At 43.4% G+C, this 25,453-nt stretch overlaps 1 protein-coding gene across 1 annotated transcript in view; it reads left to right on the top strand.

Moving 5' to 3' along the window:
* Positions 1-25,453, top strand: part of CHUK (component of inhibitor of nuclear factor kappa B kinase complex) — a 68,456-nt gene that overhangs the window by 6,000 nt on the left and 37,003 nt on the right. Inside the window, exons 3-13 of the mRNA XM_005310788.4 lie at positions 911-1,025; positions 3,813-3,882; positions 8,604-8,692; positions 9,637-9,726; positions 9,880-10,004; positions 10,499-10,606; positions 12,948-13,083; positions 13,521-13,715; positions 21,279-21,381; positions 23,293-23,416; positions 25,250-25,401. Of these exons, the coding sequence (XP_005310845.1) occupies positions 911-1,025; positions 3,813-3,882; positions 8,604-8,692; positions 9,637-9,726; positions 9,880-10,004; positions 10,499-10,606; positions 12,948-13,083; positions 13,521-13,715; positions 21,279-21,381; positions 23,293-23,416; positions 25,250-25,401 (1,307 nt within the window). The remainder of the gene's footprint in view (positions 1-910; positions 1,026-3,812; positions 3,883-8,603; positions 8,693-9,636; positions 9,727-9,879; positions 10,005-10,498; positions 10,607-12,947; positions 13,084-13,520; positions 13,716-21,278; positions 21,382-23,292; positions 23,417-25,249; positions 25,402-25,453) is intronic.

Genomic DNA, 25,453 nt, shown 5'->3' with positions numbered 1-25,453 from the left:
AGCAAAAGAGCCTTTTGAGAAGGAACTAGATGGACACTGAAAAGGACAAAAATGATAGAAAAAGTCAGTCTGAGGGGCAGTTACTGAAAGGTAGATGATGTGAGTCAGGCTGCAAAATCTAGAAGGGAAGTAGAGACTAGGAAAGAAAATATTACTAGACAAGAGTTAACCCCCCTCTTCCCCCCTCCCAAAAAAAATAAGGAGATGGAAATGTTTAGTGTGTTATGGAGAGTTTGCTTTATGCAACATACTGAATCTCTTAGTTGACACTGAGTTGGCTGTGTGTTTCCATCAGAAGTACAATCTCAGTATTCCCAGGTTTGGCCCTTTGGATACTCTGTGTTTCCCCTCATGTTATTTTTGAGACATTGACAGGCGTGTTTTCAGACATGACCAGGAAATAGATGTTAGATAGCTAAATGGCTCCCCCTCTCTTTTATGTACACATCTTTTCTATGTAAATCACTACATAGGTACATCTGAGGGCATCACAGACCTTAACAAATGTATCCTCCCAACATTGCTGGGAGGTGAGGAGGTATTATTCCCTGGTACAGATACAGAAACTGAAGTGCAGATTAAGTGACATTTGCCCATTGTCACACAGGGAGCTGGGACTTGAACCCATATCTCTTGAGTCCCAATCTAGTCCTTAACCATAAGACTATCTTTCCACTCATCACTGAGCTGCTTGTTCTTAGAAGGTATGAACTTTGTTTATTGCCCTTGGGTAACACTGTGGTAACTTGCTGACAATTACATGCTGGCCTTAACACTTTTCATTAAATGTTTCGGGAAAAGAAATCTTACAGTGCGCATATTTGAAACACATTTTAGTGATGCTTCTGCTGTTTGATCTTCTACTGAAATATCTGTATCAAGATTTTCATCATGCTTTCTATTTGTTTAGGTTAAACAATCCCTATGTAGTAAAGGCCTGTGATGTTCCAGAGGAGATGAACTTCCTAGTTAATGATGTCCCTCTTCTTGCAATGGAGTACTGTTCAGGAGGTGATCTCAGGAAGGTAAAACCTGCTTGTTTGACATTATAGCTGAATAAGTGATTTCATAGTTGTGACTGTCTGTGGGACTAAGTGGATTGGAATTTTTGCATCTGTGTAACAAGTGCAAATCCACAGATGCACCACACCAGTGTAAGAAAGGGTTTGCACCAGATCATCTTACAGTGGTGAGTAGTACAAGTGCAATCCCCTTTTTACACTGAAGCAGTGTGTCCACGTTATAGGAACTACATCAGTGTGGTGCAAATTTTAGTAGTCAAGTCAAGCCCTTATTTAACTACCAGTGTGTTTAATACAGATACATAATAGAGAAGTTATTCTGGAGTATGTAAAAGTATGAAAGATGTCACACTAAATTGCCAATTTATTTAGATTCTCACATGGCCTCCATCAGTGTAGAATCTTCCTGGGCTGAAGAAGCTACCAAAATGCTAATATTTCCGATTGATTTAGGAATGTGTTTAGGCCATTGCATGGGTGGCTTTCATTTGGGAAGACACTAGAAAGCACTTGGAAGAAATTCTTAATGGTGTATTCACCAGCACCTTTCAGTAGTTTAATAGAGAGCAGTGATATAGACCAATACACTTTGTACTCCCTTCCCTTGCAGTGGGAATTGGGAATGACACTCTTTCATTTGTAGACTAAGAAACAAAGGTAATTAAATGGGGGATTGGACAAAAATTTGATCTTGTATCTAAAATGATGAAGGCTTGTGACAATAATGTAAATAGCAGACAAGTCAGATGTGCCACAGACTAAGGATTGGGAGAGAGGTAAATAGGCTTTAACAATGAGAGACTTTGAATTCTGTTTAATCAGTAAATTACTTTATCCTATCATATCCATGATTTTTTTCCATTTCACTTTCATCTTCTCTTTGTTTTCTATGCTAACTACTTCTGGCTCTATTTGGAGCAATTGGAGCAATCCCTGGTTGGACATTCTCAGGAGGAGGAAACTGAAAGTCTGACCCCAGAGGGGACAGGTTAGGGATATACAGAGATACCAGCTTGCATGCTGAACTGATAATATGGATAGCAGAGGCCCCACTCAGAGGTTTTGCCTTCAGTGAATAGGAGCATGGAGAAACCCTAAGGACTAGGAGGAGGGCCAGGCTCAGGCAACGTTGGTTACATCAAATCTCATTTCAGTGTAGCATTTGTTAGGTTTTTCAGACCCTGAAAGCTCTGTTGGTGCCTGTGGCTGTTCTGGAAGTGAAATGCTCTAGTTCAGGGGTCTCAAACTCAAATGACCACGAGGGCCACATGAGGACTAGTACATTGGCCCGAGGGCCGCATTTACTGACACTCCCCCCGCCACCCTCGACCCCGCCCCCATTCCACCCCTTCCATGAGGCCCTGCCCCGCCTCTTCCCACCCCTTCCCTGCACCCAATCCAACCCCTTCCCTGAAATCCCCACCCCAACTCTGCCTCCTCCCTGCCCCCAGGGGGTGCAGGAAGGGTGTGGGATGTGGTGGGGGCTCAGGGCAGGGAGTTGAGGCGTGGGGTGCAGGAGGGGTGCGGCGGGGGTCAGGGTGTAGGGTGCAGCAGGGGGCTCAGGGCAGGGGGTTGGGATGCAGGAGGGGTGTGGGGTGCGGCAGTGGGTCGGGGTGCAGGAGGAGTGCGGCAGGAGGCTCAGGGAAGGGGGTTCAAAGTACTCACTGACTGCTAAATGTTTCAGAATGCCAGCTGACATCTAATGAACTCAGTTGAACTGGTAAGGGCAGTAACTTGCAGGCCGGCATTGGGTGGATCAGCACTGGAGGGTTATGCAATCATTGCAGAAGAGAGCATACCTCTTTCTTATACATTCCACGCACCAGCATGACAGTGGGGCAGGCTCTCTGTACTGCTCAGGTGGTGCAAAGGGAGTGGAGATTAATTGCAATGCCCTAGTCGGGGTTACCCTAGAGTTCGGGAGGGGGAGTCTCCAGCAGGTGCAGAGCCCATATAGCTGGCTTCTGTGCCTTCCTACCCATTGGTCCTTGTGCTGGTGTGTGTGGCCAAGGTGCCATGTAGTTCCTGCTGGTGGATGGTCCATTAAGGTCCATAGCCAATTTGTTCAGATTAAAGCAGCCATCATTCTGGGTCAAGCAGAGAACGGGGAGCTGTAACTGGTTCCCTGACAGCCCCTTCATCCCCTTTCTTTACATTAGACATAGCAAAAATCTGACCCCGTGTGTTTCCTTCCTATTCTTTTCGTGGAGTACTAACCTAGGGACTACAGGGTATCATGCTCCTGTTGTGAGTGTGTGTGTGTATTGTATGGATCTGCTCTTTCCTGTTTCTTCTTGTCACTTGGCCTGATTTTTCTTGGTTCCTCAGAAATGGTTTAGACTATTTGTTTAGAGCAGTTGATCCTCCAAGCAGTGATCCTGCTCCTGAGACTTGGGCCAGTCATAAATTTCATTGTTTTGCTTTCATATAATGTTTTGAATTTGTCAAGATTTTGGGGAATGTGCAGACTCTGGGGGCCATGAGCTCCCCATAATGGCTGTCAGTTTTTAATCTGTCATTGCCTGGCCTCTAAACTGCCTACAAAACTGTGTTATATGTAACTAAAACAGTCTTCACACACTTGGAATCTTCTTTTCAAACCACTTTCCTGCTCATATATACTTTTGTCTTTATGTACCTTTTATTCTTTCACAAGACCCAATTAATTCTGTAGCCCAGTTTATTTAAGTGTAAATTTAATTGTTTTCTCATGTTGTGGTGATTGAGGACAGAAGATATTAACAAATAATTCTTGCATTGCCGACTTAGACATATTTTTCTTTTCTATAGTTGTTAAACAAACCAGAAAATTGCTGTGGACTTAAGGAAAGTCAAATACTTTCTCTGCTTTGCGACATTGGTACGTAATCTGCCGCCTTTCTTGCCTTTTCATGTTCGCTGTATGTAACTGTTTTGGTGTTCCAGCAAAAGCAAATTGTCAAAACAAAGCAGGTATCTCTAGTAGTGGAAGGCTCTTTTTGTCCTGCTTACTGGGATAATTTGTGACACTTAGGGCTTGTCTGGAGGTTTCAATCTGCGTTAACTCAGGTTAGTCTGGGGTGAAAATGCCACATACACACTGTGTAGTTCATTACAGCACATACAGTGCTCACTTTGTATTTATTTTTTATTACAAATATTTGCACTGTAAAACACAAAAGAAATAGTATTTTTCAATTCACCTAATACAAGTACTGTAGTGCAATCTCTGTCATGAAAGTTGAACTTACAAATGTAGAATTAGGTACAAAAAATAACTGCATTCAAAAATAAAACAATGTAAAACTTTAGAGCCTACAAGTCCAACTGAGTCCTACTTCTTGTTCAGCCACTTGCTCAGACAAACAAATTTGTTTACATTTGCAGGAGATAATGCTGCCTGCTTCTTGTTTACAATGTCACCTGAAAGTGAGAACAGGCGTTCGCATGGCTCTTTTGCAGACAGAATTGCAAGATGTTTACGTGCCAGATAAGCTAAACATTTGTATGCCCCTTCATGCTTCTGCCACCAATCCAGAGGACATGCTTCCATGCTGATGACACTCGTTAAGAAAAATAATGCATCAATTAAATTTGCGACTGAACTCCTTGTATGTCTTCTGCTCTGTTTTACCTGCATTCTGCCATATATTTCATGTTATAGCTGTCCCGGATGATGACCCAGTACATGTTCCTTTTAAGAACACTTTCATTGCAGATTTGACAAAACACAAAGAGAGTACCAATGTGAGATTTCTAAAAATAGGTACAGCACTGGACCCAAGGTTTAAGAATCTGAAGTGCCAGATGAGGCGGCGCATGCTTTCAGAAATGTTAAAAGAGTAACACTCTGATGCGGAAACTACAGAACCGGAACCACCAAAAAAGAAAATAAACCTTCTGCTGATGGCATCTGAGTCAGATGATGAAAATGAACATGTGTTGGTCCGTACTGCTTCGGATCCTTATCGAGCAGAACCTGTCATCAGGATGGACGCATGTCCTCTGGAATGGTGATTGAAGTATGAAGGGACATATGAATCTTTAGTGCATCTGGCATGCAAATATCTTGCAACGCCAGCTACAACAGTGCCATGCGAACACCTATTCTCCCTTTCAGGTGTCATTGTAAACAAGAAGCGGGCAACATTCTTTCCTGCAAATGTAAACGAACTTGTCTGTCTGAGCAATTGGCTGAACAAGAAGTAGGACTGAATGGACTTGTAGGCTCTAAAGTTTTACATTGTTTTATTTTTTGAGTGCAGTTACATAACAAAGAAAAACCTTTGTACGTTGCACTTTCACGATAGAGATTGCACTACAGTACTTGTATGAGGTGAATTGAAAAATACTATTTTTTGTTTATAATTTTTACAGTGCAAATATTTGTAATAAAAATAATATAAAGTGAACACTGTACACTGTGTATTCTGTATTGTATTTGAAATCAATATATTTGAAAATGTAGAAAAAAATCCCAAAATATTAAACATTAGAATACCGACTGAAATTTACTAAACAGTGCAATTAAAACTGATTAATAACGATTAATCACAGTTAACTCACGTGATTAACTCAGAAAAAATTGACAGCCCTACTAGTTATACTGATGAATTAGACTTAAGTCTTTGGACTAAGTTTCATTTTAGATAACTGGCTTGGTACCAGAACGCTGTTGTGCTCAGTGGGGTTTAAGTCCTGCCACAGTTGCACTAAACCCATGCCAGTTAGTGATCCACATCCAGCCTATTTAAAGTGTTTGGGGGAGTCCCATATCCGTGACAAATGTCACATCTCCAAGAGGTTTAAGCTCCCCCGAGTGGTGGACATCTTGGTATCAGCAGTCCCTGCCAGGGTGGTCCTGCCAATCGGTCAAGGTGTTATGGCAGACACCATCCTCCTTACCCCGCACAGCAAAGTGTGCTGAAAGGAAATACTATGTCCCCTCTAAGGGATATAAATATTTGTATTCCCATCCTCCCCTGGGTCCCTTGTTGGTGACAGCTGCTAATAAATGGGAGAGATGTGTACTAAGCATCGACACTGACAGGCAAAAAGATACAAAGGAACTGGACTTGTTTGGATGCAAACATTATTCCACAGGGAGTCTTCAGCTCAGGAATCAAATCAACAGGCATTTCTGAGCTGCTCTGACTCCACCCTCTAGGAAAACAACATCTTTAAATTTTATAATTTGCCAGGGGACTGTAAGCAGGAGTTTGCAGTAATAGTAGATGATGGCAAGTTGATTGCCAGAACTGTTCTCCAGGACATCATGTGCAGTGCAGATGTGGTGGCTCAAACCATGGTATTGGCTGTTACAGTGAGAAGATGTTCATGGTTACAGTCATCCAGGATTCCGCCAGAAGTCCAGCAGACTATCATGGACCTCCCTTTCAAAGGTCCCTGTTTGTCTTAAGATAAGATGGACAATGGGCTCTGTAGCTTAAAGGATTCCAGGGATCTATATTATGGTGAAAGAAAGGAAACATTTTGGTCCTCAGCAGACATACAGACTCCAGGGTTTCCTCCTCAGTCTCAAGATTCGGCAAGGAGAAAGGGCAGGAGTTATACGGGGCAGTCTCTACCATCCTCCTCTTCAGCATTAGTGGGCTCATGCTTTCCAGCTGCTGCGTTCAAACAGGCATTTTGATGGGTTTGTTGAGGACAGTACACTAGTGTCTGTAGTTCCCTCTATTTCCTGCCCTTTGTTTTCCAACTGATTATCCCACTTTCTAAGACTGTGGGGCCCAAATAACATCAGATCAGTGGGTCTTAAGCATGGTAGAACTGGAATATTCCCTCTGGTTCATTTATAACCCCCCCACCCTCTTCCCTATCTTTCTTCAGTGACCGCTCTGACAAGATCATCCTTCATTAGGAGATCCGGTTGCTTCTTCAATCGGGGCCACAGAGGAAGTTCCACGAGGCCTCAGAGGGGAAAGCTTTTATTCCTGGTATTTCCTGATCCCCAAAGCCAAAGGAGTTCTCAGGCCTATTTGTAAATCTAAGAGAGTTAAACAATTTCCTGAAGAAAATAAAGTTGCTCTTCCGTGTTGCATGAGACTCCCCCCTTGCAGGTGTCCACGGACAGTGGTGCGGTAGTGGTAGGGTCCCCCCCCAGAATGCCATGCAGCTGATCATAAAAGTGGCATGTATGGGGCTCTGACCCAGAGCGACCGTTTGCCTCCTTTGTCTTTTGGTAGGCTTGCCTGAGCTCCTTGACTTTCACGCGGCACTGCTGTGTGTCTCTGTTATCGCCTCTGTCCATTATGCCCTGTGCGATTTTGGCATCTATATTAGCATTTCTTCTTTTTGATCGGAGTTCCGCCTGCCCAGATTCTTCTTCCCATACAGCAATCAGATCCAGTGTCTTGCTGGAGCTCGTTTGCGATTCTGGGGGGACTGCATGGTCACTGGTGCTGCTGAGCTCGCCATGCTGACCAAACAGGAAATGAAATTCAAAAGTTCCCGGGGCTTTTCCTGTGTACCTGGCTAGTGCATCGGAGTTGAAAGTGCTGTCCATAGCAGTCACATTGGAGCACTCTGGGATAGCTCCCGGAGGCAAATAACGTCGATTTGCGTCTGCACGACCCCAAATTCGACCCAGCAAGGTTGATTTTAACACTACTCCCCTCGCCGGGGAGGAGTACAGAAGTTGATTTTAAGAGCCCTTTAGGTCAACGGAACAGGGTTGCTTGTATAGACACATTCATTATAAAATAGACCTAATGCAGCTAAATTCGACCTAACCTTGTAGTGTAGACCAGGGCTAAATTAACTGAGCAGGAGGGAGATGTCTAGGGTGAATTTGACACCCTTGTGTGTCGCCTGACATGGGGCCTGACCTAAAGGGAGGGTATAAGGCAGAATATGGCAGTGATGTGCTTCCTAAAGCATATGGAGGCTCCCAGGCTGCACTTACTAGCTCCCATCTTCCTTCCACATGGAAAGGTAAAAATATGGCCCCAATTCAGGTGTATGTAGTACTTGGAGGGCTGAGGCCAATTTGTGCTGAGTGAGTGAAGTAAAGGTAGATTTATATATTATGTCATGAAGGATTGACCCTTCACCTCTTGGAAAGATGAGGGTAGAAGGTACTGTGGAATTTCCAGGTTGTTTTGGCACAGTGAGGGAACTAGCCTGGGAGGTCTGCTCTAGTGAAATGGTAGGTGAGGAACCTCATGTGGCAGGTAAAATACAGCATGCTGCTGTGTGTCCTGCAGCAGGAGAGTGGGCTGGAGGAAGACAGCTGTATCTGTATGAGGTGCTTCACCAAGCAGTTGATAGGCCACCACCCAGCTGGCCTATCATGGAAATGCAGCTGGCACTTGGTAGGGTAAAGGGTTCTCTGATTTATTAATGGGGTGTGGAGAGGTTACAGAGGTGAAGATTAGTATTGGAGCCATAAGCATAAATTTGCCAATTACAAAATTTTATTATATTTTAAACCATTCTTGTTTTTAAAGAGAAATACATAGACTGTAACTTTATTAATTCTTTTTTGGTCAGGAAATCATATAGAAGTGTTAGAAATTCTTATAACTTGATTTGTACTGGTGCTGTTTCTGTTTCTTATGTCAAGTGCTTGATTTTATTCAGGGTCTGGTATCCAGTATTTGCATGAAAACAGAATTATACACAGAGATCTAAAGCCTGAAAATATTGTTTTGCAGGATGATGGTGGAAAGGTAAGTCATATAACTGTGCCAAAGAATATCACCTTTGGTGTCCCAAATATAAGATCTGGAAGTCATATAACAATTTTGCCTTGACTAATTGAAATGAAGAATGCTGCTTTCTTATTGAGTATAGCACTGAATCCCATTGAATGATGCTCATGCAAAAGAAAACCATGATTTTAATAAAGTTCATATTCCTTCTTAATACTCCTCTACCCTGATATAACGCGACCCGATATAACACGAATTCGGATATAACGCGGTAAAGCAGCACTCGTGGGGGGCGGGGCTGCGCACTCTGGCGGGTCAAAGCAAGTTCGATATAATGCAGTTTCACCTATAACGCGGTAAGATTTTTTGGCTCCCAAGGACAGCGTTATATTGGGGTTGAGGTGTATTGCAAATTCTGTTTGCCCGTCCTTGAAGACTTGTCAATTGATCGGTTACTTTACTGTAAAGTATCAACATTTTTTTTTTTTTTATTTTTTTTTTTAATCCAGTGTTTCTGCTTCCTGCCAGTATCAGCAATGTGACATTGATTGTATCCTGGCATATGTTTTGGATTTCTGCAGGGTACACATCAAGATTGTCCTTGTGCTCAGTTAGATCATTTTTTAGTAAAAGGGGTATTCTTCATTTCAATTCTTCATTTTGGTTTACTTTTCTTGATATCAAAATATTGTATCTTGTAAATTCTCAAAAGTTTAGATGCTGTGTTCAGTCAAGCCCAATCCAACTAGTTTCAGGACAATAATGAATTGTATGTGTACATTGATGAAAATGAATGAGTTTGGCTTACATGGCTGAACAGCTCTGTGTAGCATTTCATGTTAGTTTTAAATCTTGTTCATGGATTTGTTCCCCCCCCATCCCTGGGTTTGACTCTGCACCTTTTACTTTGAATTTTCCCTTTTCATCATGCTTTATCAAACATTTGTCTTGGATATTGACAGATAATTCACAAAATAATAGACTTGGGATATGCCAAGGATCTGGATCAGGGAAGTTTATGTACATCATTTGTTGGGACCTTACAATATTTGGTAAGTATTTTTTTTTTATGTTTACAATTTACTTTGGCATAACTTAACACAGTTCTACTTACACATGTTCCTCAAATTATATATTTTCCAATAGAAAAAAATACATTCTCTGGAGTTTTGTCATTTTAAAAATAGTATATTATTGTTTTTTAGGCCCCAGAACTCTTTGAGAGTAAGTCCTACACTGTTACTGTAGATTATTGGAGCTTTGGAACAATGGTGTTTGAGTGTATTGCAGGATTTAGACCCTTTTTACACAATCTACAGCCATTTACCTGGTAAGACATTTGCTATGAGAGAGGGTGCCTGGGTTTGATAGAGTTGCTCTTTTTGTGGGGAGCTGACTGTATGAACTAGAGCAGTGGTCACCAATCGGTTGATCGTGATCCCGGAAGCCACCACCTCAAACCCCATCCTGCGCCCCAACCCCCTCCGAGAGCCATCACCCTGCACCCCCATGCTCTGCCCCAGCCCAGAGCCCCCACCTGTACCCAAACTCTCTCCTAGAGCTTGCACTCCTCATCCCCTCCTGCACCTCACCTCCCTGCCCCCAGGCTCAGCCCAGAGCCCCAACCCCCTCCCCCAGCACAGTTAAATTGAGTGAGGGTGGGGGAGAGAGCGGGGGCCTTGGGGAAGGGGCGGGATAGATCCTGGGGTGCCCTTAGATTCAAAAAGTGATCTTGGGTGTAAAAAGGTTGGAGATCACTGAACTAGAGTAAGTGAAATAGGAGTACATAAAGTCAGTTTGTTCACAGAGAATTTTATTTTATAGGCATGAAAAAATCAAGAAAAAGGATCCAAAGCACATCTTTGCTTTTGAAGAGATGACTGGGGAGGTTCGGTTTAGTACCCATTTGCCACAGCCGAACAGTCTTTGTAGGTAAGTATGTTTATAGTTTTGTGCACATTAATCTCTGAGTTTTCTTTTAAACCATTAAGAGACAATAGTGCGAAGGACCAGATTTATTATTTCAGATAGTTTTGCGAGAAAATGGCCACAATTTTACTAAAATCAAAAATATGAAAATTGCAGCAGGTTTCCATTGGTTAATGTGTTTTGCAACACAGTAAAACTGTCTAGCAGTTGTCTAGCACTTTATCCAAAAACGTTGAAGGTTCTTCTGGTTTATGAATGAAAAGGGGGATTACTGGAGTATTGTGGCTCTCCTTAGAGTAGTTGTCCATGTGCACATTCCACTACTGGTGGTGCATGTGCACCTCATGTGCCAGAGTTGAGTTTTGTGACCAGAAGTATCCACCCAGAGTGTATGTGCCTTGAGTCTTGTCATGCTCTTCTGCAAGGGGATATAAGAGAGAAGGGCACTGGTTGCCATTAGTCCCTGTCAACCACCTTGTGACTTGGAACAATCATGGTATCTGTGATTGTCAGCAACCTTCCCTACCAGTTAGATAGCTTACAGTTAGTAAGCTTTCCATTTCAGATGTGTTCCTGTTCTACTAGGGTATATGCATCCTCTACGCCTTTCTCCCATTTCTTCAAATCCAAAGAGTACTATGGAAGATAAAGCAGACAATGCCCTTGTAATTCTGGTTGTTCTAGCATGGGCAAGATGGCAGTGGTTTCCAGTCCTCCTTCACCTCTCCAAGGGAGTATACTGTTCTCTTCCTGTGACCACAGATCTGTTATCTCAGCAGGATGCCCAGATCTTGCACCCATACCTGCAGTCCTTATACTTAGCACCATGGTCTATAGGACTAACTGATCTGGAGGAATTTTGTTTGTCAGATGTGCAACACATCATGCTAAACTTCTGAAGCAATCTACTCATAAGTGCTATGACCTCAAGTGGGTAAGATTTGTCTTCTGGGGGTCTGATCTTCATTGTCTGCATCAAATCAGTCCCTGCTTACTGCACTTGATACTATCTGGCATCTGTATCCTCTCTGAAACTCTGTTTAGCACCCATTTCAGCCTACCACATATTAGAAGACAACAGAACCATATTTACCCATGACTTGATTGAGAGGTTTGAGAGGTGTGACTGTATAGCCACCTTGCTATCATGGGACCTTAACTTAGTCCTTACTCAACTTATGAGACCACCCTTTGAGCTGATAAATTAGTGCTCACTGCTTCATCTATCAGTCAAGACAGCATTCGTTATAGCAATAATATTGGCCAGGAGGGTAAATGAACTGCAGGTCTTGATGGCGGATCCACAGTTTTCTGTAAGGACAAAGTTGGTCCTCAGTCCACATCCTAAATTCTTGCCCAAAGCGGTAACTGATTTCTATCTTAACCAATCAGTTTGTCTACAGATGTTCTTTCTCAGATTTCATGTGCATTTAGGCGAGTCAAAACTCCACAGACTAGATGCTAAAGGGCATTAGCATTCTATTTTGATTCCAAAAACTTTAGAAACAGTGAGAAGAAGTGAGGGATGTGAGAGCTCTCCAGTAGGCACTGCTATGGAATGGTCCACTGTTAGAGCTGCACTACAGTACATCCCAAGAGTGGGAACGTATAGATTTAATTTCAAATGTCGGTATCAGATGAGTAATCTTCATTTCTCTTGGGTCCATTGAAATTGGGGGGCCTGGGATGGGACTGTCTACTTGCCAAGAGCAGCAGCAAAGGCATACTCACTCCTCTCCATTTTTTCTCTCTATGGTGTGAACATCCAAGACTAACTGGGACCATTGAAATGCACAGATTAAGCACAGGCCAATTGTTTTTCCTTTAACCTTTTTTTAAAAAAAAGTTTAAATCTACAGAGACCGCATTAAAGAGGGGTGGTTCAAAAGTCAGGAGATGCAGGAGTTAATGTTCCAGAAGCAACGTTACTTCTGCTGCCTTGTTTTTCCTATTTCTTGTTTCATATGTAGCTTTCTATTACAGTTTCATGTAAAATGTGTAAACCGTACACTATATACTGGATTCCCAGTGTGGCCAAGATAGTTATTGTGGAAACCTTAACTTTTGCCTTGCCTAAGGTGTAATTGTTTGACCTTAATGTCATAGTAATAATTTTCTTGCATTGAATAAGTGAAACTACTTTATCAGAGGGAAATAAAATAGAGGATACATACTTTGGGTGAAATCCTGGTCCCATTGAAGTCATTGGGATTTTTGTCTCTTTGTATTTTTTTCTAGTACTGGTAGAAAACACGTTTGAATTAACTGGACTCTTCGTTGTAGAATGCCTGCCTTTTTCACATATTACACATATCAATGTATGGTTTGTTTTTGTTTTGTTTAGTATAATTGTAGAACCAATGGAGAGTTGGTTACAACTGATGCTGAATTGGGATCCACAGCAGAGGGGTGGAGGTATAGACACAGAAACTAATCGACCGAGCTGTTTCCTGTTAATGGATTACATACTGAATTTGAAGGTGTGTTTTTAAATGTGTTATCTAAATACTGATGGTGAAGACCTCTCAGTGGACAACGAATGTGCTAATTGAGTGGAAATCCTTGCACCCTCCAAATCCAGTGTCAGGGGAAGCATTCTTCCTTTCCTCAGAGAGAAAACATTTGTGCCTTAATCCAGTTCATACCTGAAGGCAAGAATATTAGTAGTAATGTGACTTTCACCCTTATTCTGGAAGCATAAGGGTGGCCTCAGACCAATATGTGCCATGTGTTAAGGATGCAATGTTGACAGTAATTAAAATTCATTTTATCTAATCATCCTAACTTTTATTTATCTGTACATCAGCACATCTTCTTTCCAGGACAGCGTATCATTTAGCCCGATACCTTAGTGCCATTTGTCTCTTGAAAGAAATGACGACTGTAAATGAAGTTGACTTTATTCTTGGTTTTACAGATAGTACACATCCTAAATATGACTTCTGCCAAGATTGTTTCTTTTCTCTTGCATCCTGAGGAAAGTCTTCATTCACTTCAGTCTCGCATTGAGCTTGATACTGGAATAAGTACTGGAAATCAAGAGTTGCTTTTGGAGATGGGAATTTCCCTGGACCCTCGGAAACCTGCTTCCCAATGTGTTATTGATGGCGTGGTAAGATTATTTTTATTTTACTCCAGTTGTGTCATTTCTGTTTTAAGTTTTCACATTGAAAATCTCAGGGAAAATTAATTGCTTTCATTTCACCACAGTGGAGATTGTAGCTTAAGCTGTGGTCTTTCAGTTTAGTTAGTGGTTAGATAAGTTCTAGCACCCCTTGTTTTACAGATTTAATGTGAAGTCAAGTGAGTGGCCATACAGAATTCCACTCTTGGTGCACATGTACCCCATGTGCATGAGATCACATTCTTTTGAATATCCGTGTCTGCTGGGGCTGTGGCTGTACCCTTCTTGTTCTCTTGCTTCCTGTAACAGGGAATAAGGGGTGTGGCAGTTGCAAACTGCACTCGGGTCCTTCTTATCGCCTGTGGCTACAAGATAGAACATCATAATGTCCTTGTTCTTCGTCTAGTGACTCTGCAGTATTCCCACTCTTAGGAATGTTCCAACCAGTGCAGCTTGGATGGGGGAACCTTTTGGTAGTGTCTGAGTGCTCATGCGCCCCACCCCTCCACATCCGAGCGTGGTTTGAGGCCATGACTGCAAAAGGGGGCATGGCACCAGCTGTCACCTCAGCCGCTGCAGCAAAAGGATATGGACTTCTCCGGATTGCAAGGATCCATAGCAATAAATAGCTTTCTGTTTCAGAGTCTCCTGTGGCACCTTTAAGATTAACAGCTGTATTGGAGCATAAGCTTGCGTCTGACGAAGTGGGTAGTCACCCACGAAAGCTTATGCTCCAATACATCTGTTAGTCTTAAAGGTGCCACAGGACCCTCTGTTGCTTTTTACAGATCCAGACTACCATGGCTACCCCTCTGATACTGTTCTGTGGTAAGACTGCCTTTCGTGGATCCCCTAGATACAGTCTGCAGACCCCTAAGGGTCCATAGATTGAAAACCACTGGATTCCTTTCAAAAAGACTCAAAAAATCGGGCTTCAAGTCCCCTGGGTAGAGAAGATCCCCGACAAGGTTGACCATCTCGGCACCCACCCATCTCCGACTCGGTACCCATGAGGCTGCAGGCCAGACTTAGCCTGTGGTCTCTGCAAGGGTGATATCTGCCAAAGAGACATAGTATGGACTGGGTGGTCAGGCTCCCCCGGAAGTCCTCTCCTGTCTAGATTGGTGGACAATTCCAAATCAAGTAGGCAGCAGAATAGCCTTTTCACAGACACTACCAATAAAGATTGATCACTGATGCCTTCTTTGCCGGGTGAGGAGCATACACAGACTGCCTGAAAACTCAGGGACATTGGCCCCCTCTACAGGCTGTTCTGCACATAAACACCCTGGAACTCCGCTATCAGATTGGCTTACAAAGCCTTCCTACCCCAATGAAGGATCTGACGATACACGTGCTTGCAGACAACACCACAGCAGTGCATTGTGTAAATCAGCAAGGGGGAGCCAGATCCTTTCCCCTTTGTCAGGAAGCTACATGCCTCGCACTGGTGCCTCAAGCATCATGTTGCACTGATGGTCCTTCATCTCCTGGGTTTCCAAGAGATTGTCTACCTCAGCAGGGACTTGTTTGGGAACCACAGATGGTCTCCTAAAACTGAGGCCCTCCTGGAGGTCTTTCAGAAATGGGGGCTCCCATAGGTGGATCTTTTTGAGCCTTAATGCCAGGTGCAAACAGTTCTGTTCCACAGGAGGCTTGTGCCTGGGTTTGCTATCAGATATTTGTTCTCCTGGGCCCCCAGCCTGATGTATATCTTTTCTCTTATTTTCACAATACCCACAGTGCTGAAGGAGTTTAGGCAGGGTCAAGGGTCGAGTTGTCATGATAGCACCAGCATGGGCCAGGTAGTTTTGGTTCTCAGACCTGGTGAACCTGTCCATTTAATGGCCTGTCACCCTGCTGGACCTGCCAAACCTGGTCTCTCTTAGAGCAATGAATGGGTTCTTCATCTGGACCTGATGTCCCTCCTGGCCACCTGGATGCTGGCTGGACCCAATCACCTGGTTGTTGGTTATGAAAAGAAACTGCTTTGCTGCAGTGCAAGATATTCTCCTTCACAATATGAAACCCTCGACCAGGCTGACACACAGCCAAATGGAACAGACTCTGTCTGAGCAATGGAGCTGTTTCGTTAAAGCTGACACTGCAATACCTGCTATTCTTCAGATAACTGCAACACAAAGTGGAAGATTTGCCCTTCGACAGAGACAAACTATTTTCGGCCAAAACCGACAAAGTTCTCCACACCATGAAAGATTCCAGGGTGACCGTCGGAACATTAGGGCTATACACAACCCCAAACAGGAGACATTATCAGCCCTACCACAGAAACAGAGATAACATATCTCAGTGACAGCAGAGACCATGTGAAGCAAGGGGACAAAGAAGTAGGCTACAAAAACGCGACAGAACCAACCCCAGAATTCAGCATCTCAACCACCACCAAACAAACCGCAATTTTGGAGTATTGGTCAAGGGTCTGCACGACCTCCCAATAACACCAGAGTCAGCAGACAACACCCAACTCTTTGGGCACCAACTCAGGCCATTTTACGCCAACTGGGCCTCGATCACATCTGATCAGTGGGTTTTAGAACTAATTCTAACGGGCTATACCATCCCTTTTACATCTATCCCAGCTACCCACCCCCTCTCCCCGTCCCTCTTCAGGGACCCTTCCCACGAGCATCTATTGAGGCGAGGTGCCTCACCTTCCGCAAATAAGCGCGGTGGAACTAGTCCCAACACAACACACCGGGAAGGGCTTTTATTCCCATTACTCTCTGACTCAAAAGAAATATAGGAGGTTGAGGAAATTTGTCCGTGCCCACAGATTCAAAATGGTCACCCTCAACTCGATCATCCCTACACTGGAAGAAGGGGACTGGTTCGCAGCCCTCGACCTACAAGATGCATACTTTCACATTACAATCCACCTAGCTCACAGACGCTTCCTAAAGTTCACAGTAGGACAAGAACACTTCCAATACAGAGTCCTACCATTCGGCCTAGTGACAGCACTGAGTGTTCACCAAAACACTGGCGGTAGTAGCAGTGCACTTACGCAGACAAGGGATACTCCTATTCCCTTACTTAGACGACTGCCTAATCAAGGGCTCTACAAAGACAGAAACAGAAAGAGGTGTTCAATTAACCATCTCCTTCTTCCACTCCCTGGGGCTACAAATCAACGAAAAGAAACCACCCTCACTCCAGTACAACTGGAATTCATAGATGCTCACCTGGACTGACTCACGGCCAGAGCATCCTTTCCAGAGCCCCGCTTTACAACAATGACCTGCTTTATAACAATGCACACAGCCCATGGGTGCATGCACGCACCTGCTTACAACTACTGGGGAACATGGCCCAGTACATCAGGCTACACATGCAATGCCTACAAACATGGCTAAATACAGTCTACATACCACGAAGGCACAGCCTAAACAAGAGAATCACACCCACCGCAGAGGTGATTCAATCACTGCACTGGTGGACAAACCCATCAAATGTGTGCTCAGGCATACCTTTCCAACAGGAAACACCGTCAGTTCAAATTACAACAGATGCTTCCCTAATTGGATGGGGGGCCCACCTGAAAGAATATAGTACTCAGGGCAAATGGTCACCAACAAAGACGCACCTTCACATAAACCTACTAGAACTATGCGTGGTCTGCAATGCATGCTACCACTTCCTTCCACTAATAAGAAACAGAACATTAACATTAACAGAAAACATGGCATGCTTGTTCTTTATCAACCGCCAGGGTGGAGCGCGATCCTACTCGTTGTGTGTGGAAGCTCTAAAGTTATGGAACTGGTGCATAAAGCACAACATCACTATAACAGCTTCATATCTACCAGGCCGACTGAATATAACGGCGGACACACTAAGGAGACAGTTCTCACCAGAACACACATGGGAACTGGACGAAATAACACAACGCATCTTTCGGAGGTGGGAAAATCCGTCCATAGACCTATTTGCCACACGAGCAAACAAGAAATGCCCAGGATTCTGCTCATGAGCAGGGCAGGGCGCGCAATCACTGGGAGAAGCGTTCCTGATAAAATGGAACGCCCCGCTCCTATATGCTTTCCCTCCAATTCCTCTAATCTCCAGAGTCGTACACAAAATACGAACTGACAGGGCTAAGATAATCCTCATAGTGCCAACATGGCCCAGACCGACTTGGTTCCCTTACCTGAATCACATGGTGATATGCACTCCATTCAATATCCCTTGATGACATGATCTCCTCTCACAGGACAACAGACAAGTCCTCCATCCCGATCCAGGGAAATTTCTCCTCTGAGAGTGTGGCTCCTTCATGCTCCAAGTGGGACGAATTAACCTGTTCGGATCAAGTACAAGTAGTACTGGTTAATAGCAGGAAACCAACACATGACATACTTATCTCCAAAAAGGGAAGAGGATTTTCCATTTGGTGCCAAAACAAACAAATATTGGCAAACCAGACCCCACTCCCATTGATCCTGGAGTACGTATTATCGTTATAGAAATCAGGACTGGCTACAAACTCGATCAAGGTCCACCTTGCGGCAATAACCACCTTTCACCAACAGGTAGAAGGGACCTCAGTATTCGCCCACCCGATTACAAAGAGATTCATAACGAGACTACAAAACATGTACCTGGACATCTGTGAACCCACTCTGACATGGGACTTAAACCTAGTGCTCAAATCCATAACTAGAAAACCATTCAAACCCGTAGCATCTTGCTTTATGCTCCATTTATCAATGAAAGTAGCGTTCTTAACATTCATCACATCAGCACGAAGAGTGAGCGAGATTGGGGCTCTCATGGCTCATCCCCCCCCCCCCCATACGCAATGTTCCACAAGGAAAAAGTGACATTTGGGACTTGCCCAAAATATCATTCTCATTCTGTTCTAACCAGCTAATTCACCTACCCACTTTCCACCCTAAACCATACAACAACCCACAAGAGGCAGCATTACACACATAAGATGTCTGCCGTGCCCTGGCCTTTTACCTAGACAGGACAAAGACATTTCGTAAGTCCCCCAGACTATTCATATCAACAGTGGAAAGGTTGAAAGGCACAGCTGTATCAACACAAAGACTATCTAAGTGGATATCAAACTGCTTCCATTTGTGCAAATTCTTATGCAACACTGAAGCTGCAAAACGCATTAGAACACACTCAACAAGGGCTATAGCAACTTCTACAGCATTTCTGCACAATGGGCTCATCCTTGACATACGCAGAGCAGCTACATGGGCATCCGAACACACTTTCACCAATTGTTACGCAATCACACTTAGCTCGAGCGCAGTTGCTAAATGAGGCTGCACGGTCCTAGCAGCAGCTACACAATCAGCTCCGAAGCCCCTTCCATCCACATGCGGGCACTGCTCTACATTCACCTGAAGTGGAGCACCCACAGGGACACCACTCGATGAAGAAGAGGTTACTCACCTTCTGCAGTAACTGAGGTTCTTTGAGAGGTGTGTCCCTGTGGGTGCTCCACTTCCCATCCTCCTCCCCTCTACTTTGGAGTAAGAATCAACTGCTCCACGATAGAGAAGGAACTAAGGGGGTTGAGGCATGTGCGTGCCAGAAGAGGCGTCAGCGCCACCACTAGACAGCTACTGCGCATGCACGCCCCAACCAGACACTGCTAGCAAAATCTCCAATCGATGGTACCAGGATGCACCACCACCTGAAGTGGAGCACACACAGGGGGACACATCTTGAAGAACTTCCGTTACTGCACAAGGTGAGTAACCTTTTCTTTTGGACTATTTACTCTTCTGTTTATTCTTCTTTAAGCTTGGTATATCTTGATATCTGCTAGTCATCCCCATATTCAAGGTTACACTGTTTTCTCACGCCCTATAGCAGGTATGGCCAAACTGCGGCTTGTGAGCTGCATGTGGCTCTTTTACAGTTAAAGCACGGCTCACGGAACCACCCTCTACCCCTCATTCTTCATCTATCAGACTGGGGGGGAGGAGAGCTCGGGGCTTCTGTCTTGTGGCGGGGTGGCAGGGCTAGAGGCTTCTGCCTTGTGGGAAGGGGGATTTCTGGGCTTTAGCTTCACAGGGGGTGTTGGGGCAGAAACCCCGCACCCTGGCATACGCCATCCTGCGGGGCAGATAGTGCATGTCTTGCAGCTCTCGAACTTCTGAAGATTATCGTATGCAGCTTGGAGGGTCAGTAAGTTTGGTCACCCCTGCCCTATGGCATCAAAATTTTTTAAGGGGCTCATGTTTTCGCCCCTCAAACCTCAGCATGGTACTGACGGATGGATGGGCTCTCTCTGTTTGAGTTTCTGCCTGTGCATTCTCTTTACCATCTGTCAGTGAACATTGCCTTCTTGATAGCCATCATATCAGCTAGAAGGATAGGGGAGATTCAAGCTCTCAGGGCAAGACCTCCATGTATGATTTTCCTCAGGGATAGTCTTCCTCAGGGCTCACCTGATATGTCTGCCTAAGTTAGTGTCACACCAACCAATCTTTTCACTTCCTGGTTTTCCTTCTGAAACCTCACTCCTTCCTGAGCGAAGAGACTTCACACTCCTGATGTTGTTAGGATGTTATCCTTTTATTTGAACAGAACCAAACCAAAGATGTACGACTAGACTTTTCATGGTGTTTTCTGAGAGGGTTAAGGCTCAATCAGAATCTTCACAGAGACTAAGTGGGTCTTGAACTGTGTCAAGACCTGCTATCCCCTAGCCAATAAAGACACACTTGGACAAGTTAGAGCTCACTCCAACTGTGCCCAGGAAGCCTCTGTGGCCTGCCTTACAGTGTCTCTATTTCAGAAATACGTAGAGCAGTGGCATGGAATTAAGTCTTCACTTTTATCTCCTGGTATTCTCTCGTGCAAGCTTCCAAGGTGGATGTAGGGCAATCTTACAATCACTGTTCAAGTAGATGTCCCCTCACCCACCTTCTGGCTTTCAGATGATTGATTGCTAATCATGAAGAGATGAACCTGTGTGGGCAAATACTTGAAGAAGAAAATATGGTTACTTGCCCTACAGTGATTGTAGTTCTTCGAGATGGGTTATCAACACAGATTCCACATCTTCTCAACATTCCTGATGGAACGTCCTATTCATGGGATTTTTTTATTGGCGAAGGAACTGCGCATGGGTTGCTGCCACACTGCCCTATATACTTTCTGCTGTGGAAAGCGACAGGGTGGGAGGGGGGCACAGGTGCAGCCCCAAAGAACACTGCTGTTCAAAAGAATCTAATCTTGGGCTTGTGTGTGGGGTCTGAACCTCAGCTGTGCTTCATGTGCCTATCCTTCTGAGGCCTAGGATCAATATTTTTAAAAAATAGGTGCTTAATCTTAGGATCCTTAGTCTCTGTTTAAGGACCTAAATAGAATAGTTCGATTCACCAAAGTGCTGAGCTCTCATCAGCTCTCAGTGTATGGTTGTATTTGAGATCAGCATCTCCTCTAACTAGTTCATAAAATTGCATAGTAGCAAACCGTTGGATTGGTGAGATGTGTTGAAGTCCTTTTGATGACCGTTTGTGTTTGGGATTCTCTGTTTATAATCTTTCTTTTCCTCACCAGAGAGGCTGGGACAGTTACATGGTTTATTTGTTCGATAAAAGCAAAATTGTGTATGAAGGACCCTTTGCTTCCAGAAGTCTGTCTGACTGTGTAAATTACATTGGTAAGTGTATTCCAATAGACTTTGAACCTGAATGCCCTTCAACTAGTTTAATAACCAAATTTGTCTTGCCTTAAAAATCTGCAGCTACAGAGTGTCTGTCTAAGCTATTTTTTCTTTAAGCTTTTTAAAGATTTATATTAAAATCCTTGAGCATTGAGGGAACACGGTCCATCTCCATTGTCAGTAAATAAATCCCAGTCAAATAGAACCACAACCTTTGTGGCCAAAAACTCTCTAGTGTGAGTTCCTGTGAGAGCAGACTGCTATGGAATCATATAAGTTAGAATTAGATTCCAGAACCTCTTTTCCCTCCTGTTCCTCTTCAGAATGTAATAGATTGTATTCAAGTATGAGAGGGGTAGCTGTGTTAGTCTGAATCTGTAAAAAAACAACAGAGGGTCCTGTGGCACCTTTAAGACTAACAGAAGTATTGGAGCATAAGCTTTCGTGGGTGAATGCCCACTTCATCAGACGCAAGACTGATGAAGTGGGCATTCACCCACGAAAGTTTATGCTCCAATATTTCTGTTAGTCTTAAAGGTGCCACAGGACCCTCTGTTGTTTTTTATAGATTGTATTGTTATGTGGCATGCACAGAAGGACTAAGATTATACATGCAACCTTAACTTTGGCATCTCCTAACTGTTGAGTGCTCAACTGTGCAACATTAGTGTTCTTCAAATGTAGTGTTTTTTCTGGAATTATGTGTACAGCACTATAGATGTGCATGGGATTTTATTGACAAATAGCAGTTCTTCTGTGCGTGATTGCACATGTCCATTCCACTATAGGGAGTGCTCCAGGGCACAATTGTCAGAGAGTTTTTTCCCCCGTGGTACTCATTGAGGCAGCACAAGTGCCCTCTGTGCCTTGTGCATGGTACACAGACAAACAGGGCGGAGCCACCCTGACCCTCCTCAGTTCGTTCCTGCTGCCCATGATGGTTGTTGGCATTCCCTTTTCTTGCTTCTGTAAGTCTTTTTGTCAAGCATGTAAATAGTGCCAATTTGTAAGTTTCTGTACAGTTAGTGTAGGTTGGTTAGTTAATGTAGTTTTTAAAAAAACTGGTTTTGTGGATCTGGCACCCAGTCTGCGTACCAGCCCTAGTACTGGAGATATGCCAAGCTCTCTGGTTTTCAAGCCCTGCCACTCTTGTAATAAGGCACTGCCTAACAGTAAACCCTCATCCTAGTTTCCTTAAGTGCTTGGGGGAGGCTCACATGAGCGACAAATGTAGCATTCGTAAGGGCTTTAAGTGCTACTCCAAGAAGGACAGGGCAGCCAGACTTACATACCTGCTGCTGGGATTGGTGCTACATTGTCTGTCTGAACCATCTACCTTGGTCCAGGTACCAAGTGCCTTGGCATCAGTTAGCAGCGCATCTCCAGTGTTACTGGTACTGAGAGGCAGATTGGTGTCGCTAGTACCAAAGAGGAGGCATTGTACACAGGACTTGGTACCTGAGTCATCAAAGGAGGCGAAGAGCTTGAGCTTATCTAAAGACTTGGGAGTGTGCCCATAGAGGAGGCGCTTTCCAGGGCACACCTCTAAGCAGGGAAATTCATTGACTCCAGAGCCCAGTATGGGCCAGTTGAGACCGACAAAAGATCAAAATCCTATGTGTTCCTGCCTAGCTGTTCTCACCATCAGGAGTATACTAGAAATCAGTGATAATTTGACTGAGTTAGAAATGTCTTAATTCTGATGATGTTTTGTAATTTTTTTAATGAGTCTGTTGACTGGATCTTCACCCATTACTTTATTATTCTCTTGAAATAGATTATTTTTGTAGCTAAAAGAGTCTTACAATGTGAAAAATAATGCTGGCAGTGGTACAGAAATGCAATGTTAGTCTCTTACAAATGTTCTAGGAAACTTCATTTATACAGTTTTCTTTCTCTTGTGTGCAGTACAGGACAGCAAAATCCAGTTGCCAATTTCACAGCTGCGTAAAGTGTGGGCAGAAGCCGTGCACTATGTGACTGGGCTAAAAGAAGATTACAGCCGGCTATTCCAAGGGCAGAGAGCTGCAATGTAAGTTGATGCAAATTCAGTAGACCAGGAAGAGAGATGTGTACATGGAAGATGTTTGAACTGAAAGCTCTATGAATTAAAGGATTCTTGGATACCCACTCTTTTGAAGTGCTTTGTTCTTTTTCTCCATAAACTTAAATTGTAAACCAGATGAGAACTTGTCCTAATCTGTTAAATAATCAGTGCTTCTGTATATATTATTAATATTTACATCAGTAAAAGCAACTTCAACTTTAAAAATCAATAAGCTAGAGGTTGTTTCTGTAGCGTTGCTTATTGCAACTGGTCTGGGTTTATGGTGGCTGTAGTTTTATTCTTGCAAATGCATTTTAGCAGTAAGTGTAGATTGAGAATTCAAATGGCTGGTGATCAAGACTATTTTGTCAGAAGGAATGCTTTGTGGTCTTCATTAGGTCACAAATCATAGCAGAAGATGCTGAGCATTTTCAAAGGTGTATTTTCCATCAAATGTAATTGTATCACAGATAAAAACTGCGTTGAACTGGAGTTAAGGTTCAGCTCAAATTAGTAACTTTGAGTAAAATACGTTGCCCCAATGATGTACTTGTCCCCAAAACAAACATTAACAAGCCCAGGAAATGCCAAATTAAAGTTAACCTTTAAAAGAAAAGATTAGTGCATGATCGCAGTTGTAGTCCCAGAATAGTTTAAAGTAAACTGATTTTTAAAGACACAGTAGATTTTTTTTTTTTCTTCATGGTGTCACAAAGACCATTAGTCCATTTAAAAAACAGCATTCAAATGTAGCCTGTGCCCAAGATTTCAGTGAGTGTTTACTATATTGTAAATTGGAAGTTTCTGTTACTCGAAGACTGTTCGGAACACAAGGTAATTACCTTAGAACCCACTTCAGAATTTAAATGTTTAACTCCTAAACTAATGGTTTTACCTGCAAATACTCAGAAAATTCATTCTGTGTTCAGAGTACATGCTGTAAGTTTGGTGAGGGTACGCTGCATTCTTTTTCGTACACCAGAGTGGTCGAATCTCCATCTTATGTGCAAAACTCAACTCAGCCTTAACTGTGGAATCACGACTAGCAGCTCCCATTATATTTATTCAGTTTTATTGAATGTAACAAAACAGTACTCCTCACTGAGGGGTACCTTCATAGGCTAAATTTAAAGTTTCAAAGTTCAGTTCTATGAAATAACACAAGTATCCTGTATGTTGGAAAATGGTAGCTGTAGAATTTTCAGTGGGGAAGACTGTACTTCGGATGTTCATAAGCCAGAAAAAGCTAAAAGGGGTTTTCAAAAATAATTCACCATATTCCAGGAACAGACAACAGATGATAATAAAGATAGTTTTTGCAAGTTTAACTATGATGATTGCTCTGTGACCAATATAATAGTACCATACAGATTGTTCAGAGTAGTTTCATGTGCAGGGATAGATGGTCTTATTTATTATTGGTATTATGGTAGCACCAGGAGGCCCCAGCCATGAACATTCCCCTGTTTTGCTTGGTGCTGTACAAACACATACCCAGTCAGTCCCAGCCATGGAGAGCTCACTGTCTAAATAGCCAAGACAACTAAAATGGGGGGAAAAGGAAGAATTATTCTCCCCATTTTACATATGGGGAACTGAGGCTCAGAGGGATTTAAGTGACTTGCCCGGGGTCACACACAGGGTTCGTGTCTCTGCTGGAAACCTTATCCTGAAAGGTCGTAAAAAATTCAGTGCCACTGATGCATTTCCTTTAGATGTTAGAATTCAGGTTCTCCATAGCAGTTCATTCTTTTTTACTAACTCACAGAATTCCAGTTGTATTAATTTTAACAGGCCCTGTTTGCAATTATTGTTTAGGTTGAGTCTTCTTCGATATAACGCCAACTTAACCAAGATGAAAAACAATATGGTGTCCGCATCTCAGCAACTGAAAGCAAAGCTGGAATTCTTTCATCAGAGCATTCATCTTGATCTGGAGAGATACAGTGACCAGATGGCTTATGGAATATGTAAGTATTTTTGGAATAGTTGAAGGCCCCAATGAAGATGACCGTCATGGTG

This window comes from Chrysemys picta, chromosome 7, assembly GCF_011386835.1.
Source record: "Chrysemys picta bellii isolate R12L10 chromosome 7, ASM1138683v2, whole genome shotgun sequence".
Taxonomy (NCBI): domain Eukaryota; kingdom Metazoa; phylum Chordata; order Testudines; family Emydidae; genus Chrysemys; species Chrysemys picta.
The sequence above is the reverse complement of the archived record's forward strand: the minus strand, read 5'-3'. Positions and strand labels throughout refer to the sequence as shown.